Source organism: Pteropus alecto, unplaced genomic scaffold (genome assembly GCF_000325575.1).
Source record: "Pteropus alecto unplaced genomic scaffold, ASM32557v1 scaffold110, whole genome shotgun sequence".
In the NCBI taxonomy this organism is placed as follows: Eukaryota; Metazoa; Chordata; class Mammalia; order Chiroptera; family Pteropodidae; genus Pteropus; species Pteropus alecto.
Genome location: NW_006431920.1, coordinates 10,823,008 through 10,839,631, shown reverse-complemented (window position 1 = coordinate 10,839,631; position 16,624 = coordinate 10,823,008). Strand labels below are relative to the sequence as shown.

General features: G+C 40.4%; 1 protein-coding gene across 1 annotated transcript in view; it reads left to right on the top strand.

Moving 5' to 3' along the window:
- The first annotated feature begins 442 nt into the window (after positions 1-442).
- Positions 443-16,624, top strand: part of ARPC2 (actin related protein 2/3 complex subunit 2) — a 27,296-nt gene continuing 11,114 nt past the window's right edge. The window contains 6 exon segments of the mRNA XM_006927110.3: positions 443-580; positions 787-868; positions 8,231-8,265; positions 9,290-9,402; positions 13,123-13,168; positions 16,068-16,254. Coding sequence (XP_006927172.1) covers positions 795-868; positions 8,231-8,265; positions 9,290-9,402; positions 13,123-13,168; positions 16,068-16,254 — 455 coding nt within the window. The 5' untranslated portion in view covers positions 443-580; positions 787-794.

The window sequence follows — 16,624 nt, the reverse complement described above, 5'->3', positions numbered from 1 at the left end:
AGCAAGACCTCGTCTATTTCATTCACCACTGTATCCCCAGCACAGAGCAGAAGTCCATCAAATATTTGTTGGAGAAAAATGCGTAATGGTGCCGCCGGACAGTCATCAGCGTGGCCTGAGGGGGTACACCGTCAACAAACAAGCTGAAAACAAAGAAGTACGCTGGGAAATGACAAGAGCAAGCTACTTGAGGGGTCTCTGAAACGGTAAGACGAGAAGGGTGGAGTAGACCTCTGGGACAGGGAGCGCAAGGGAGGGGATACACAGTAAGGCATGCCTTGGAAACCACAGCCCGCTAAGAGACAGACTAATAGGGTCTGAGAAAGTAGAGGCGGCGTAGAGGCACTGCGCATGCGCAAGCGCAGCCTCCGTTTACCCTGCGCGCGCCTGCGTGCGCGCACACGAGGAGTCGGAGCGGAAATGGCGCCGCGGGACCGCGCGTCTGGGCGGTGAGCGGAAGTGGGTGTGAGAGCGGAAGTGGCCGGCTAGGGCCGGGGGCTGGGCGGGGACCGGGCTTGTCGGTGAGGCGGCAGCGGCGGCGGCGGCGGCTCGGCAGGCGGGTTCAGGCTTCTGGGGCCAGGTCGGTCAGGTGGGTGGGTGTCTCCACAGTCAGTACTTACGCGAGACAGCGCGCGCTTCTTCCCTTTCTCCCCATCCCGGTCCCTCTTCCCTTCTCCCCTAACCTTCTACCCCACCCAGCCCCCCTCCTCAGGGAGCAGCAGGACCGCTCCCTCCGTCCTTCCCTCCCTTACCCACCCTTGTTTCTCCTTCCCCTGCCCGGGGCAGCCGCCGCCATGATCCTGCTGGAGGTGAACAACCGCATCATCGAGGAGACGCTCGCGCTCAAGTTCGAGAACGCGGCCGCCGGGTGAGCGCGCCCCCGGGGCCGGAGGGCGGCGAGGGAGGCAGAGTTGACCCCTGTTCATCTCCAGTGTTGTTCAGCCCCCCAACCCTCGACAACGGGAGAGGGAGATGGGGACCTGGACGGGTGTGGGGACTGCCCCGGCGGAGTAAACGTGGGAGGCAGTTGGGCGCGGTGGGGTGAGGATCAGAGATGCGTGGGGAGAGGCTCAGAGGAGGGATGCGGAAGCAGTGAGTGGACAGGAGTGCGCGTGCTAAAGGGCAGGAGACCTGTGGGATGTGAGGGCAGCTTGGGCTAGAACTCAAGCTGGAGGATCCCATTGCCCTCTGGAGCGAGCAGGGGGCCACTTCCCTGCGTATTCCCCGTCATTGTTCAGAACCCGAGGATAGCCCGTTTGGATTGGGTTGGAAGGAGTTTTCAGGAATTCCCAGGGCTAGAGGAGGGAAGAAGACGCAAGCCCAGATCATCACCAGCTTTCTCGCTCCCCACCCCCAGCTCCTCGTTTCGTTTAAAGGAGTAAGAGGGAAGAGTGAAAGCAGACCCAGTCTTGCAGCCAGAAAGACACGATATCTAGTTTCCCTTCCCCAAACCCGGTGAGAGACACTGGCCATTTTATTTCACATTCCTCAAGCAAAGCTAATAGTTTCCCCATCACACCCTTTCCTTATCTCTTCTGGGGTTCTCATTCACTTTTCCCCACGCACTAGCTTTTATCTGGTTGTCTTTTACATTCTTTACCAGACCCCTGGTCAGTGATTTCTTCGGTGGTAGTATTGGTCCAGATGCAAGCTTGAAAGCCTTCAAAAGCCTATAAAGGTCTTAGATGACCTTTTTTTTTTTTTTTTTACCATTGGCCTTTTCAAAGGTGGCCTTAGGACAAATTTCCAAGGCAGCCTTCTCTATCCAACACAGGAAACGGTAGAAGACAGTCTTCTCCCCCAAAGCTGCTATACTTTTAAGATATGAGCCAGGAAATTGCTTTTAGCTTCTAATTTTTGGCTGATCCCTTTGCCTTATTTCCCCATCTTTGAGGATGGGGCTTCACATCTTGGTTCCACAGTTGAAGAAATAAGTGCAAACTTTCTGGTGAACTGAGAACTAGTAAGAGGAAAGTAAGTGCTTGGAGAACCCTAGGTGGGAAGGGATTGGTGGAAGGGAAATTCTAAGTGGTCATATGACCTTGTGGCTTGGAGGCATTAAAAAAATACTTCTAACCCACCGCTTAAATTGAGTATATTGTTTCCTATCTCTTTTATAAGGCCACAGATTTTATCTAAAACAAAGCACAACTTTCCTTGAAGTGACACATACAGTGAACAGTTGCTATTATTTTCTGCCAGGGGCTGCAGTTGCTTATATTTTAGACTAACTTGCTGCTTGTCTTCAGCCTCACTTACCAGTTCCTTTGCATTTTGAATGTTCAAGGGAATCAGCTCAGAGTCTTATTTTGGGTAATTGCAATGTACTTTTTTGAGCAGTGTAGCACACAGGAAGTTAAATTAACTTCTGCATTTTTACAGCTCATCTAAGTGCATTCTCAAGTCCGGACTAGTAAAGAATGAGACCTGGGCAGTTATATGCGGATCTACAAGATAAATGCCTGTGCATTTTCAAGTAGAAGCTTGCCTTGTAGTGTAGGAGTTCCATTCATATCTATTTGTGTGTTAATAACTTGATTCCAAAATGTACCCCTTTATTCAGAACTTCAGTTCTTTTCATTTTAGAAAATTACTCTTAAAAAAAGCAACTAACCATTTCAGAGGATTTAAAATAGGCACTCAAGTCTGGAACGCATAAGTTAGAACTTCTAGGACATTTTTTACAAAGTATATGTTGTAGTAGTGTTGGATATTGGGGCAGGGCAGCAAGTTTTGGCTTTTATTCTGGCCCATCTTCCCTTTAAGATATGACTTTAAATTAGTAGACTCAAAACATATTCTGCTGAAAAGCACTTTGAAAAGAGATGGTGATACAGGCCAGGGAGGTAGGGCTTTCCTGGGGTTGCACATATAACACCCAGCTGAAGCATGCGTCTAAAAAACCCGAGTGAATTTGCAGGCATACCAGGGAGGTGAGGCAGCAGTGAAGTAGTTAAGGCACATTCCTAGGTCAGAACGTCCAGCAAAGGAAGACTGGTGTGATAATCATAAACATTTTTGGGATTCTATCAGTGCTCAGTACCATGCAGGTACAGAAAAAGGGGGGGCTTTCTGAGAGAGCCTGTTTGCAATGTTACAGAGGAGCTAAGGGGTAAGATGTGTTGGAGTAGAGATCAGAGGAAGACATTAAGGAAATGGAGTAGCTTGGAGGAGAAACCCTGGAGATTTGAAAAGCTTTGCCTGTGTGGAAACCTGGAAGAGGTCAGCTCCACCCTGCTTTACCCTTCTCAGCAAACCAATTGGAGAAATTATGGTTCAGAGCAACCCTTTGCAGAATGAATCTTCCAACTCTGGTGTCCTCCTATAATAACCAGTAGCTACGTGTGGCTAGTTAAGTTTAAATAAGAATTAAAGTGAAATAAAAATTAAGTTCCTTAGTCACACTAGCCACAGTTCTTGTGCTCAGTTGCCACATGTGGCTAGTAGCTGCCAAATTTGGCAAGTACAGATATAGAACATTTCCATGATTTCAGAAAGTTCTAATGCTCAACACTCTTCCAGCTACTGAAAATGTAAGCATGAGATAGTCTTATAAACAGTTCTGTAGTATATACTTCAGAACACAGTTACCATAGCTTTCCTTCTGAGAGTGATCTTTTTTTAAATGATGCCTCTCGTATGTTGGATCTTCTTGCCTGTGACATCTTAGTAAAAGCACAAACTTCCTTCGGGTAGAGGAGTTTTGTCATCTAAACTGTTCAAGAATACATTTGGTCATGATAACCTTTTAATTCAGAGGCTGTTCCAACAAAGCTTAAGATTCATTCCGAGCAAAATTGCTTTTTATTTTTTCCTACCACACTCCTGAGAAAATGGCTTATTGGAATGATTCATATAGCCTCACAAAATGATAATTATTAGTAAGTTGTCTTCCCAACAGCCTACAAACTAAGAATGTGACTGATTAAAAAGCTGTACTTAACACTGCAAATAACCTCATGTACAAGTCTTTTCAACGACATTGCCTTTTCATTTAGGAATTCTTAACCCAGACCCCCAATTAAAGCAGAAGTAATCTGGCAAATTAATTTAATTATTTTGTTACTATATACACACCAAGAACCTTTTCAGCCTTAGAAGCTAGGCCTGTCTACTTAGCTAGAGCCTAGAGTCCAAGATTGAGGAAATGCTATCAGATGCAAATTGCTGTTGATTTTAAGTGTGTGCTGGCTTCTTGCCACAGCTGTGCATATTGTGGGGCGCTGTGATTCTGTGAGGGGGAGTGAAGCTCAGTAAGCAAGCAGTGCCAGTTGGGGTGGGCGAGGACTGTGGGAGGAGAAAATTTGAGAAAGGAATAAATTAAATCTTGCTGATACCTTGTTCTCATTCCCAAATATGCTGCATATGTCCTCCGAGAGACAGACTGGTTTGAAGTGACTCGGAATTAGGACATTGTTGAAGCATTTAGAAGAACTGGAATGTAGTGGCTGACTCGCTAAGAGGATCTGCTTGGTCTTTTTACAGGTCATTGTAGTTACACACTGCTGCCTGGCCTCTGGCCTCTTTGAGACAGCTTTGGGCATGAAGCCCCAGAGGTACACTCCACCAAATTGATGACTCCTTAGGGACATTGTCATTTTAGTCATCCTTGTTTCCTAGCATCCTCATTGTATATATTTTGTCAGTTCAGTAAATATTTTCTTGAAGGATAAAGCCAGTTAGAGTGGTTCTCAGTTTCCTTAGGAGGAGCTTATCACTTTCCTGACACTGTGTGAATAGCCTTTTAGATCTTTCCATATTTTGAGATACCGCTTAAGCAAAGAGTAGAATGACCTCTTATCTAATATCCATTTGTATAGGCTTTGGTCAAAGAAGATGATGAGAGCCTTATAGAAGACTCAGAGAATGATCAAAAACTTTTCTGGTGAGATAGCAGAATTCAGTGATTCTTCTAATTCACCTCACGGAAGGGATAACTAAAAGAGGAACGTAAATGCCCAAGTGGAGAATCGGATACATTTGGGAGTAAAAACTCCAAAATGCTTAATGAGAAAAAGAGGATTAGATAATATAGTTTCCAGGAGTTCTTTACTGACTGATTAGATGACATTCTAGATGCTTCCTTAGAAAAAACGATTGAAGAAAATTTTTTCTAAAGGATTTTAAAAGCTCCTGAAACCCTCTTAATGAATTTAATGTGTTTTAGTGTCTTATGCTGTCCAGTCAGTAAACGGGAGAACCTAGCCAGCTGGCTTGTTCCAGGATGTAAACGTTACAACAGTCCAACACTAATAGGTCTTCTCCTTCTTGTACTGTGGAACAGTTGCTGATTCTGGGAATTTCCATAATCCCAAAACCTCTCCCTACCGTGGCTTCAAGTCTGGTCTCCTCTCATATCACCTTGAAGAAAAACTCATTTATTGATGACCTGTCAACCAGGCACTTGGCTATAAGCTTTAACATGGGCTCATTTGATTTCAAATGTGCCCCTGTGATAATAGCACTTCCTATTTATGGTTGAGAAAACTAGGGCTCTTGAGAGTTGCAGGGGGAGTAGACATGAATTAAGCGTTGTGCAGGCACCCAGCACTGGTGATTTCTGACTTTATTTATGATATATCACACACACACACACTAAAGGAGATAATATTTGTACATTTGGGTAAATGGTCGTCGAGCCTCGAGGTCATGCCACTAGGCTGCCCAAAGAGCTGTGGGGATCATTATCTCAGCATATCTGTAACTTAGTCATAAGACTGTTGGGGAAACTTTGCTGTACACACCTCATCTCAATCTAGAAAAGGAACCTGAGGCTCAGTGACATTTGAATAACATTGCCTGTGGTTACATAGCTAGTAAGTGACAGAACTCTGAAGGACTTGCTTTTTCTGTAATTAAACTCACCCCCACTATCCGAAACGTTAGCAAATGGTAGAACAGAAAATAACCATTTATCTTTTTGGCCTGTTAAGTGGTACACTTTCTCCCAGACCAATCTTACTCTCCCCTAGCTCCATGATTTTAAACCACAAAAGTAAATAAACACCTGGTCTTGGAATTGAGACACAATCTTGGTCACAGTCTCTTTTTCAGAGCAGAGTTCTTGGACCTCTAACTCCCAAATGACTTCTCAGGAAGACTCCTTTGGCCTAATGCTGTCTCTGCAGCCTGTCTCTTCTGCAACCTTTTGCGAAGTCATAAATAGTAAACTGAAATATTAATGGCAGTGATTTGACAAATGTTCTCAAGTCAAGCAGCAAACCACTTAGTATAGATCTTAGCAACTTCTCCCACTGGGGATCTGTGCTCAGGGAACTTTATGGCCTAAAGAAATTCAAAATTCCAGAGTCAGAATGTTTACAGCTTGGAACCCTAAGGTGATTTATTTATAGTTGATTTTTCTCAGTCTGTTGATGAAGTGGGAGAGTGAGGAATTCAATCTTTCACTGGCAGCATTAAAGCCTAAGGTTAAAACATAACAATCACCACCCCTTAAGTGATGCAATGTGGACCTTTATAAACCTCCACCCTGACTTTGGCATAGCCAGCCTTCCCCAGAAAAGTATTCTTCAGTGCTTCCTCCCATCGTGCAGCTCTTACTGTCTCATTCAAATGTGTTGTAGGGCTGTGTTTGTACTTCTTCCTTCTTTGCTCTTGTTTTCTAGAGGTGAGGAATGGTTGTTGGCCATTCACTGCCTTTGTCTCCTCGCTACAGTTTCCCACGAAAGAATAGAAGCAACTTAAATTTTATTCTAGTTCTTTTCATCATATTCTGAACTCCACTTCTTCATAAACCACTTGATACTTCCATTCTTACACTCAAATTACTTTTCTTATGTCACATATGAATGGCTTTGAAGATGCAGGATAGAATTTTGTGTGTGATTTGTATGGGTTGATTTTTCAACAGGACTATAACATATGCTCAATAGAAGCCAGTTTCCTTGAAAGGTATTGTTTAGCCTCTGCAGCAGCCTTTTTTTTTTAAAACAGTCATAAACAATGTTATATATTCCCTTATTTCCCAGCAACCCTGGAGGGCACTTATTCGTGGTTCCTTTTACAGGTGTGAGGGAGCAAAGGTAGTATAAAACCTGTGCACTTAATTGCGAGGTCTTGAGCAAGTTAGTCAAGAATAAATGTGAAAATGTGTCTATCTTGTCTGCTGGCCCATAAAACAAAGTGGACCCATTTGAGTTGGTAGCTAGCTGATAAACAGTCATAGAGTCTTCATATGTTTCCTACCATTGGACTTAAAGAAGTGGAGAGAGTATGTAAAGTAGCTTTTTGTTGAGAGTTAATTGACCATTATTGTTTATAGCTAGGATTATGTCATGCTTCCTAGGTAATAAGTCGGTAGCATTTATCAGATACATGTCCACGTACCAGGCTAAGCTGGGAATGGCACAGAAGGTATTAAGCTGTCATTGCCTTCCAGTATAGGTTCTTTCATGTCTGTTCTCCTGTTTTAGCTTCAGCAGTTCTGTGAGGTAGGATCGCTTGTATTCACCCATTTTATAGATGATTAGGTCAGAAAATAAAGGCGTATAGGTATTTGTCTAAAAACATGATCCTGATGAAAAAGCTAAAGTTGGAAAATATGTGTCTTGACTGTTTTCAGTGGCTTCACAGTGTTGTTTTGTGCTACACTTTCTATGGAAGTATAGCACTGTAATTTCAAGACAAAATAAAACTAGGGTAGAACTAGTTAAAGATAGCTTCATGAAGGAGAGTGGTGAGTGCTTTGGTGACATAAAGGAAAGGGAAAAGACGTGTAGGAGGGTTTACAGGTTGTCTTTGAAATAGAAAAGAACTTCCTGTTTTATGGCCTGAAAGCATCCTCTCACCTCAAGTATATTAAAACCATGCTTCATTCTATTTAGCAGTTTTCTTGCTGAATGTCCTACCCCCATCACTACAGTCCTGTGGAGGAGACATTGACCAAAAGTTGGTACGTTCACACAGACAGTCTGTGTGTATCATGGTCTTAGGGAATTCAGAATTGAAGGTGACCACCAACCACAACAGAGATTCGACAGTATCTGGAAAACAAAAGTTTTATCTGTCCTGCTTTTTTTTATCCTCCACCTTAACTAAGTCCAGAGGTTCAGATGCATAAGAAAATTAATTGTATACTCAGGTCTGCAGTAAATATAAGACTGATACATAGTGGTCTGATCTTAAATTAAGCTCAAGAGCCTTTGCAAGTCCCCTCAAAGTCATGCAACAATAGTTATCTTTCCTAAGGGACTCTTGTTTTGTTTTGCAGAAACAAACCAGAAGCAGTAGAAGTAACATTTGCAGGTAAGTGTCTTTATCTTAACTTTATTAAGAGAATGCACAATATAAAAAATAGAAAAAAACTGTTCCTAAAATAAGCTTTGACATTTGAGGTACTATCCCTTGATTGTCAGATCTTTCTAAAGTCTTTATTTCATGAGTTTAGTGAACACTGTAAAGTTACCCACTGATATCTTAGAAGTTGGGGTTTAATTTTGTGATACAAAATAAGGGTTTTTTCATTCAGAAATAATAAGTTATTGTCTTCAAATAGCTATCATCTCAGTTTGTCTACCGCTAGACTTAGCGGGAAAACATGAAAATGCTAGAGACCTGTTCAGCAAGTCAGATATTACTGCTTTCTGTTCCCTGTAAAGAACTGGGTGTTGATACTACACTTACTGTGTGAACTTTTGAGTTATATAGCTACCCTCTGAAAAATAAGAGTGCTTGACTAGATAATCTTGGAAGACTTTTTACAGCTCTGAAGTGCTGGGACTTGGAGGCAGGCACTGTCCCCATCTCACGCTACTAACCAGCCATGCCACCTCTCCCTGAAGTGATGGCCACTCACACCTAGTTTCAGGAACTACACAGGATAAGCCCTCTGTACTGTAGAAGAATAGAAGCCAAAAAGAGAGGAGGCCTATAGATTAAAAGCTTAAGAAATAACCAGATGCATGTGCCGCCTCATTTGGATCTGAATTCAAGTAAGACAACAGTTTTTTTGAGGGGGAGGATGTTGTTTAATTTTTTGAGACAGTATTTGAACACGTGACTAGATACTTGATATTAAGAAATGGTTAAAAAAATTTTTAATTCTTCCAGCACTAAGCTGTGATTAAGGTAAGACTAGCTTTGTAATTTTAGAAGAGCAAAGAGATAGGTACTCGACAGCTCTATCTCAGTGTTTCTGCTGACTTCCCACATGGATCTGAAATAAACGCCATTTTACTCATATTCCTTTTTACAAGAGAGACTTTGCTTATGGCCTACAGCAGGTAGGCAGGCACTTTGAGATAAGCAGTCTTACTTGCTTTCCTCACAGATTTTGATGGGGTCCTCTATCATATTTCAAATCCTAATGGAGACAAAACAAAAGTGATGGTCAGTATTTCTTTGAAATTCTACAAAGAACTTCAAGCACATGGCGCTGATGAGGTAAGTTCCACATCATTTTCCTTGGGGCTCTTGTTGGCAACTTTTATTGGCAACTCGCCACTCAGAGAAGATCCATGATACTGAATTCCCCCACTGGCACTGACCACTCTGGACAGCTTGCTCACCTAACCAGGGGCTCTTGATTTCATTTCCCATAATGATGTAAAGACAGGTGTTTCCCAGAAAAGATTTTGGCTCTTTACTTGCTTATTTTTTACTCTGGAGAAATATAAATGTTCCCTAGCCATTGAAAACAAAAACCGCTTTAATTCTCAAAAAATGTGGTAAAAAATAGTCTTTGACCAGTACGAAAATAGCTATCATGTGAATGGGTTCTGTTCTGTTTCTATAACGTCGTCAAGTGGGTTCTGTTCTGTTTCTATAACGTCAAGTAGGTATATAAATTCTAGCCTGTCTAAAGTTTATAATCTTAATTTTTCATTCTGAAGTGTTCTTTCTTCCTTACAACTACCTTAGGAGAAGTAAGAAAGGATGTCCATGCATTATGAAACTCTTGGTGGCCATGCCTTCTTCACTGGCTTCTTTCGATAGCTAAAGTAGCAGGTTTGGTTCCTGTTGAACTATATTTGCTCTGGGGAGAGCCATTTATGGAAGAAAGAAAATGCTGTTACACCAGTGTGCGTACACGTTGTGGTTGGGTCTCAGAGCAGGAAGTATGACTCAGTTCCTGAATCAGTTTTCAAATATCTTTTAGTTTTAACAAACTAGGTTCTCCTTAATCTGGTGAATGAATATACAGCCATTTTTATTTTCTTTCTGATTAATAGTAGTAGATTTTGATTGTTTAACATTTATGTTATGAAAAGGCTGTTTGCAAAAGAATATGATCAAATCTCAATAATTTTTTTGGTTTAAAAACTAAAATTGCATGTTAACCAAACAATACCAAGAGCCATAGGCAGTCACTTCCCTTGGTTATTCATATGCAGTTGATTTTTCCTATAGAGAAGAAGGGAAGAGTCAGAACCTTTTCTGATTTGCCTCTAAAGTTCAAGGGAAGAAGAAACATTTAGAGCATTTGTATACAGGGTCATTTTATCTGAAAAAGAAAAGCTTCAGAAGAAAGACCTAATCATAAAAAGCATATAAAGCAATTATATGAAAGACAGCAGTTAAATCTTCTCTTTAAAGATAAAGAGCAAGAAGAAACAAGTGGCTGTTACGATGTCCCTGCTTTAGATTAACTATTACTCCCTGAAAAGAAATGTTAAGCATTTGAATACACAACCAAATTGTGTAATCATTCTCCCTAGGCAGTTCTTTCTCTTTAAAAATCTAGGTACAATAATAATCCTTGGAAGGGAAAGTATTAAGCTAGATTTCTTAAATCTTTCCAGGCTGTGCTTTCCTTACAATAAAACTCTAGAACACATTGCTATTAGAGCTTCCACAAGGGTCAAAGAACCAGCCCCACCCACTCAAGTAGGTGGAGTAAGTGACATTCGCAGTGTTGGAGCAGAATGCACAGTAAATGGCTCCCTGGGTTGGTTAAACAGTGACCAATCTGTGATAACCACAGGAAGCTTATTACTTTGTCACAGGCCCTTTTTCAAGGCAGAAAGCCTCTGCTGCTATCGTCGGAAGGTCTTGGATGGGGATGATTGATAGATTGCCTCCACCCATCTCCTGGTGTCAGGTTGGAAGAGTAGGTGCAAATTGAAAAGTGAACCATGGTTAAAAGTGCAAGTGAAGTAAACACAGAAATACTGGCTGTTTTGGCCAAGGGGAGGAAGCAGAGGAGTTGAACATGGTACATACAAATTTGACTCTGAGAACCTTGTAGATCTCAGAATATTTACTTAGTAGGCTTGGAATTAAATTAAATCTTAGGGGCTGTGGTTTTTCCCACATCTGATTTATCTTTTCTTCAAGGATCAGTAATGCACCAGTATAGAATTATAGCTCAGAGTTAGCATGCTAGTTAAAATTCTTGCAGGATGTGCATGTTACTTTTCTCCCAAAACTCCGTAGGAGAAGCGGTATGTGGGGCATGTGAAGGTCACATCTCTATGTCACCAACAAACTCTGACCTGAACCTCTCCCTTCAGTTCCTCTTCTGTAAAAGAGATACCTCACAGTGGCTCTATGGTACCTCACAGTGGCTCTATGGTCACCAAATAGGAACTACATGCGGCATTATTTGTCTTTTGCCTCGTACAAACAGATGTGAGCACTAGTTCGTGCTTTGAAGTTCACTCTATTATTCGAGTTTTGAGATTGGAACGATTCAATAAATATGTGAATATTAAAAAATACTAATGAATGGAGGTGTGGAGAACCTCACTGATAATTTTTTTAAATGGGACATAAAGTAATTGGTTTGCTGCTGATTTTTTTTTGGAATATCTAGAGAGTACATTGAAAATAAGATTTGAAGAAAAACATTGATATTCATTCACATCTGTTTACTGCATGTTCTCGTATGCAAGTATATGGGCACTGAGACCATGACAGTGAACAAGAGTACCTGCTCACGTGGATCTCCACTCCAGTGCTGCCTGTGTTCTCAGTGGTTTTCTCTGGCTAATGAAATTCTTTAAAACATGCATATATATAACTTAGATAATTAAAAGTTTTTGCTGTTGTTCAGCTGTAATTTGGTTAACTTGTCTTTTTTTTGGTATCCCAGAAAATATAAGGTGATCATTAGTGTGTTTGTGGTGAGATAGTGTCAGAAATTGACTAGATACCTCGAGACGAAACCCTGTTATACTACTCAGGTTTAGTCTGTTGGCCTCAGTTTTACCTTCTTATGGAATAGTGATGATACCTTCCCTCCCAAAGTATAAGTTTTTAATGAGAGTTAGTAATAAGCCATGACTGTGTTTTGCCTCTTAAATATATAAAAACTACTAAATACCAAAAAGGTTATTAAATTCTAGTGATTTTAATGGGGTCTCCCAATAGCTGTCTTTCTGCTGCTTAATGTGTCCTGTATAACATTTAAGTCAGAACTATTCTTTCCAAAATAAAGTTTGTTTCCTAAACCATGTCAATCTAGGAACAAATTCCACCAGATGAAGCAGTCACACTAGCACAGAAAAAATAAGGAATATGTAAAAAGCTTTTATCGTTTACTCCAAAATGCTAGAAAGTAGCCAGCTCTAAGTGTTGGTTTTGGGAAAAAGACATTTAGAGAGTACTATCTTCTGTGAACCCACCAGCATAAATAACTGGCTATGATTTAATTATCCATTGTCTTTGCCTTAAAGCTGGTGCTGAGCTAAATAATTTTAAAGCTTACAAAATAAGCAGGCTAACTGGAATCAGTTTCCAATAATTCTGGTTTTATCTCTTCATTCACCTGGGCTAATGATTTGGCCTGTAATTGATTGATAACTAACATCTATACTTGGCGTTTGGCATCCTTCTGCTCTCTTGAAAACAAGACGATTATGTATAGTGTATGTTCCGGAGTAGAACAGAGAACATGTAAAGGGAGTGACCGAATCCTGAAAGAGTTAAGAATGAGCTTGATTGAAAAACGGATCATAGACTGACCTTTTGGATTTAATCTCAGTTCTGTGAGTGACTTGCATGGTAACTCAAATAAATCTGCTTCCCCTTCTTGTATCCAGTTTCCCATCTACCGAATGAAAGGAAGAATGCTGGTTTAGGAGAAGGCTGGCAAGCACAGTTCTTTAAAAATTATAAAGTTATCGTGGCTTTTGGATTAACATTTGTGTTTGTATTTTCTAGTTACTAAAGAGAGTGTACGGGAGTTTCTTGGTAAATCCAGAATCAGGTATGTAGTGATGTGCATGACTGTGGAATGACACGGAAAGAGACCTGTCCTATTTGTACTATGCTCTTTTCAGCCAAAGGATTTTGTTTAAATATTACTCCTTTTACAAATATCTCTGCATGAGCCCAGTCCCACTTTAACTCTCTCCATAAAAATAGCTTTTGAAGGAATTTGCATTGTCCAGTAATAGTACACAGTGTGATGTACAGAATTCATGTATGTTTTTAACATTTACTTAAAGGGGCCAATTGATACTTCCTTAGCCTTTCAGCTAGAGAGCCACCTTTGTTTGCTTATGATTAAATGCCTTTTGAGAAGACTAAGCAAACAGTGATTTCCACCCCCAACCCCTACGAACACCTTTTTCTGTGCACTGCACATTTGGAGAAGAAAAAGGAATATTCACAACTATTTTCACATTTTCAAGTAACAAAAATTTTAGATACTGAATCCATTCTTTTAATAAATGATCGCTTCCTCCTTCGTGGCCAGAGGAATTACAAAGCACCATGGCCATCCTTGATTAGAATAGCTACTTTCTACTAGCTATACTGCTTTAAAGGAAATTTAAAGTGGGAAAAACTGGACAATATTTTCATCCCTGTGATTAAGTGGTAGTCTCAAATTCTAGGGCATTCAGCTGAGTCCCATAGTCAGTTCCAAGTAATAAAACCATTTGAGCATAATGCTCGTTACTCAAATACTGTTGCTGTAGCACCTTCATTAGCACATTGTTTTAAGAAGGAAGGTGTGTCAAGTCACTTTCTTTTAACAGCAGTTACTTTCGCTAGCTTATTTCCTCCCCCCAACCTTTTTTTCTTTTCTTTTCCTTTCTTTTTTTTTTTTTTACTTTTTTACAACATGCCACTGCCTTACCACTCCCATTAGAATACCTTCCTGCGTATTTTATATGCGGCTCTGCAAACAAAACACAAAAAGCTGCCTTTGGAATATAATTTGCTGCTAGGAGTATTTGTGGATGGGAGCTTTTGACTGCAGTCAATAAAAAATACTGCAATATGTTAATCTCCAAATTGATGGTACTAGTGTATCACAGAAGTAAAAACCAAAAGGTAAATAACAGTAGGCTTTAAGAGGAATCAAGGAATTTCAAAAAGAAACAGCTAGAACAGAAAAATCATGTAGGAACTCTTGAGCATACTTCTTACAACTCAGACTCTGAAATCTATCAAAACAACTGGAGTATAACACAGCTTATGTTTCTGTCCTTGGGCCTTCTCTTCCACTTCCTGCTAAAGCACAGACAGTGCCAGATTGCAGACTTTCAAGTGCAGTACACGTGAAAGTAGTCTCTTTTTTTGTATGGATTTATCTAGGTAAGTTTGGAGAACTCAGTAGGCCATACTAGATTTTTACTTTTCTAAATCCTCGCTGTGTTCTTTTCATCATGTCAGAAGCCTTACCAAGGTCTGACTTCATAGTTTTATTTAGTTTATTTGGCACCTTAAAACTAGCAAATCTCACTTGATCTTAGCCAGAAGTCCAAGACGTGATAAAACTAGCAAACCTCAACTTTAAACATTTTCTTTTTTTATCTAATCGTGTAGTCTGCTTATCCGATTTTCAGATCCCCGGAATGGAATGGTGGTTGATATTATTTAATATTGGAGGGCCAAAAAATGCTAAGCACTATCTAGAACAGAGATTTTGATAGCCCATGCTCTCAATAAGAATAGCGTCAACAACAATAACAGAAACAGACCTCAGAAATGCTCTTGGGAAAAAATTAAATAGTAACAAAGTACTGCATAAAGAATTAAGATATTCGGCAATGTGAAATTCATGCAGTTCTGGGAAAAGTATTCCCATCAGTTGCCTAGAATATGAAATAATCCTCAGTGATAATACAGATATTCTTGCAAAATCATCACTTTTTGGCACACATTACTTGTTTTGTTATATAATCAAGTGCCCAGCCTTGTTTGCTGGAATTTGTGCTCAGTGTGCTGTAAGGAGGCAGAATAGTGTAGTGGTCAGCAAATTTGGATTTCAGTCCTGTTCTGCCCCATTTATTGATGACCATCTCTGTTCCAGACACTAAATACTGTACATCCTCTTAATTCTCCTAACAGTCCCCCCTATCTCACCACCCCTTTTTGAATAGTTGCAGGAATTGTAGATGTTAGGCGATTTGTCCAGTGTCACAAAGTGGCAAGGCCAGAATTTGGACCCAGTTCTGTTCATCTCCAAGTAGAGTTGCCTCTGCCTCTCTGTCACGCTGCATTTGTCACGAACTTTGAACCTCTCTCTCTCTAACATGAGAATAACCATATCTGACCTGCCTACTTCAAAGAATTCTTATGGAGATCAAATGAAATGAAATATTTTTAAAACACTTTGAAATTTTTACAGTGTATACAAATGAAAGCTACTGGGAGGAGGATTTTTTTCCCCTAGATTTTTCTATATCTTGCCTCTTTCCACACAAGGTTTGTGATAGCACAAAGGAAGTACATTTTATTAACAGAAAGCAACCCAGCAACCATGTTGGCATTTAGTACATTAAACCACGAGAGAAAAATATATAACTCATACTGTAGTTTGATAGCATATGTACAGTCACCTTCACAGCTGTGTCTGGAACACTAAATTTCTAGTCAAATTTCTCAGTATGACTTCCTCCATTCTTTATTTGTAATCGGTCATCTTTGATATTGATTCAGTTTTTGCATAGCTTTTGTTAATTAGCTATATATATTTACAGTGTTATTATAAGAATAAAGGTTTTATTTTACTTCATTTGTCCTATAATGTAGATGGGAATTGATAGCATTCTGCTGAGGCTAAAAGTATGATCACTGAGACAAAAAGAAAATGTCATTAGAACTTGAAAAGTTTTTTTTTTAATGTAACTGCTGGGTGTTTTTTTCCCCTCCAGGATACAATGTCTCTTTGCTATATGACCTTGAAAATCTGCCTGCATCCAAGGATTCCATTGTGCATCAGGCCGGCATGTTGAAACGAAATTGTTTTGCCTCTGTCTTTGAGAAATACTTTCAGTTCCAAGAAGAGGGCAAGGAAGGAGAGAACAGGGCAGTTATCCATTATAGGGATGATGAGACCATGTGAGTATAGAATTGATCCTGAAGCCTGGGTGTGGCTGTCACGTGTTCTTACTGAAAGACATACAGCTAGGTCAGACCTTAGACTCTATCATGTGAACCCCCCTGAAATGTCTTTCTCAAATTCTTTGAGCCAGGAAATAGATGATGGGGGAAAAAAGGACCACTTCTCCTAGCCTGCAGATATTGAAAGTTGGCAAAAGATGAAAAGAGAATCCAGCGATTTGGTTTTTGTTTTTTGTTTTGTTTTTTTTTTTTACAGCACCACTATTCTGAGCCCCCTTCAGTAATATAGTAATCAGGAGGCAGACGGGGAGGACCCTAGGTTCAGTGTTATTGCAAGTCTTGGATCATCTGCATACTACGAATCTCA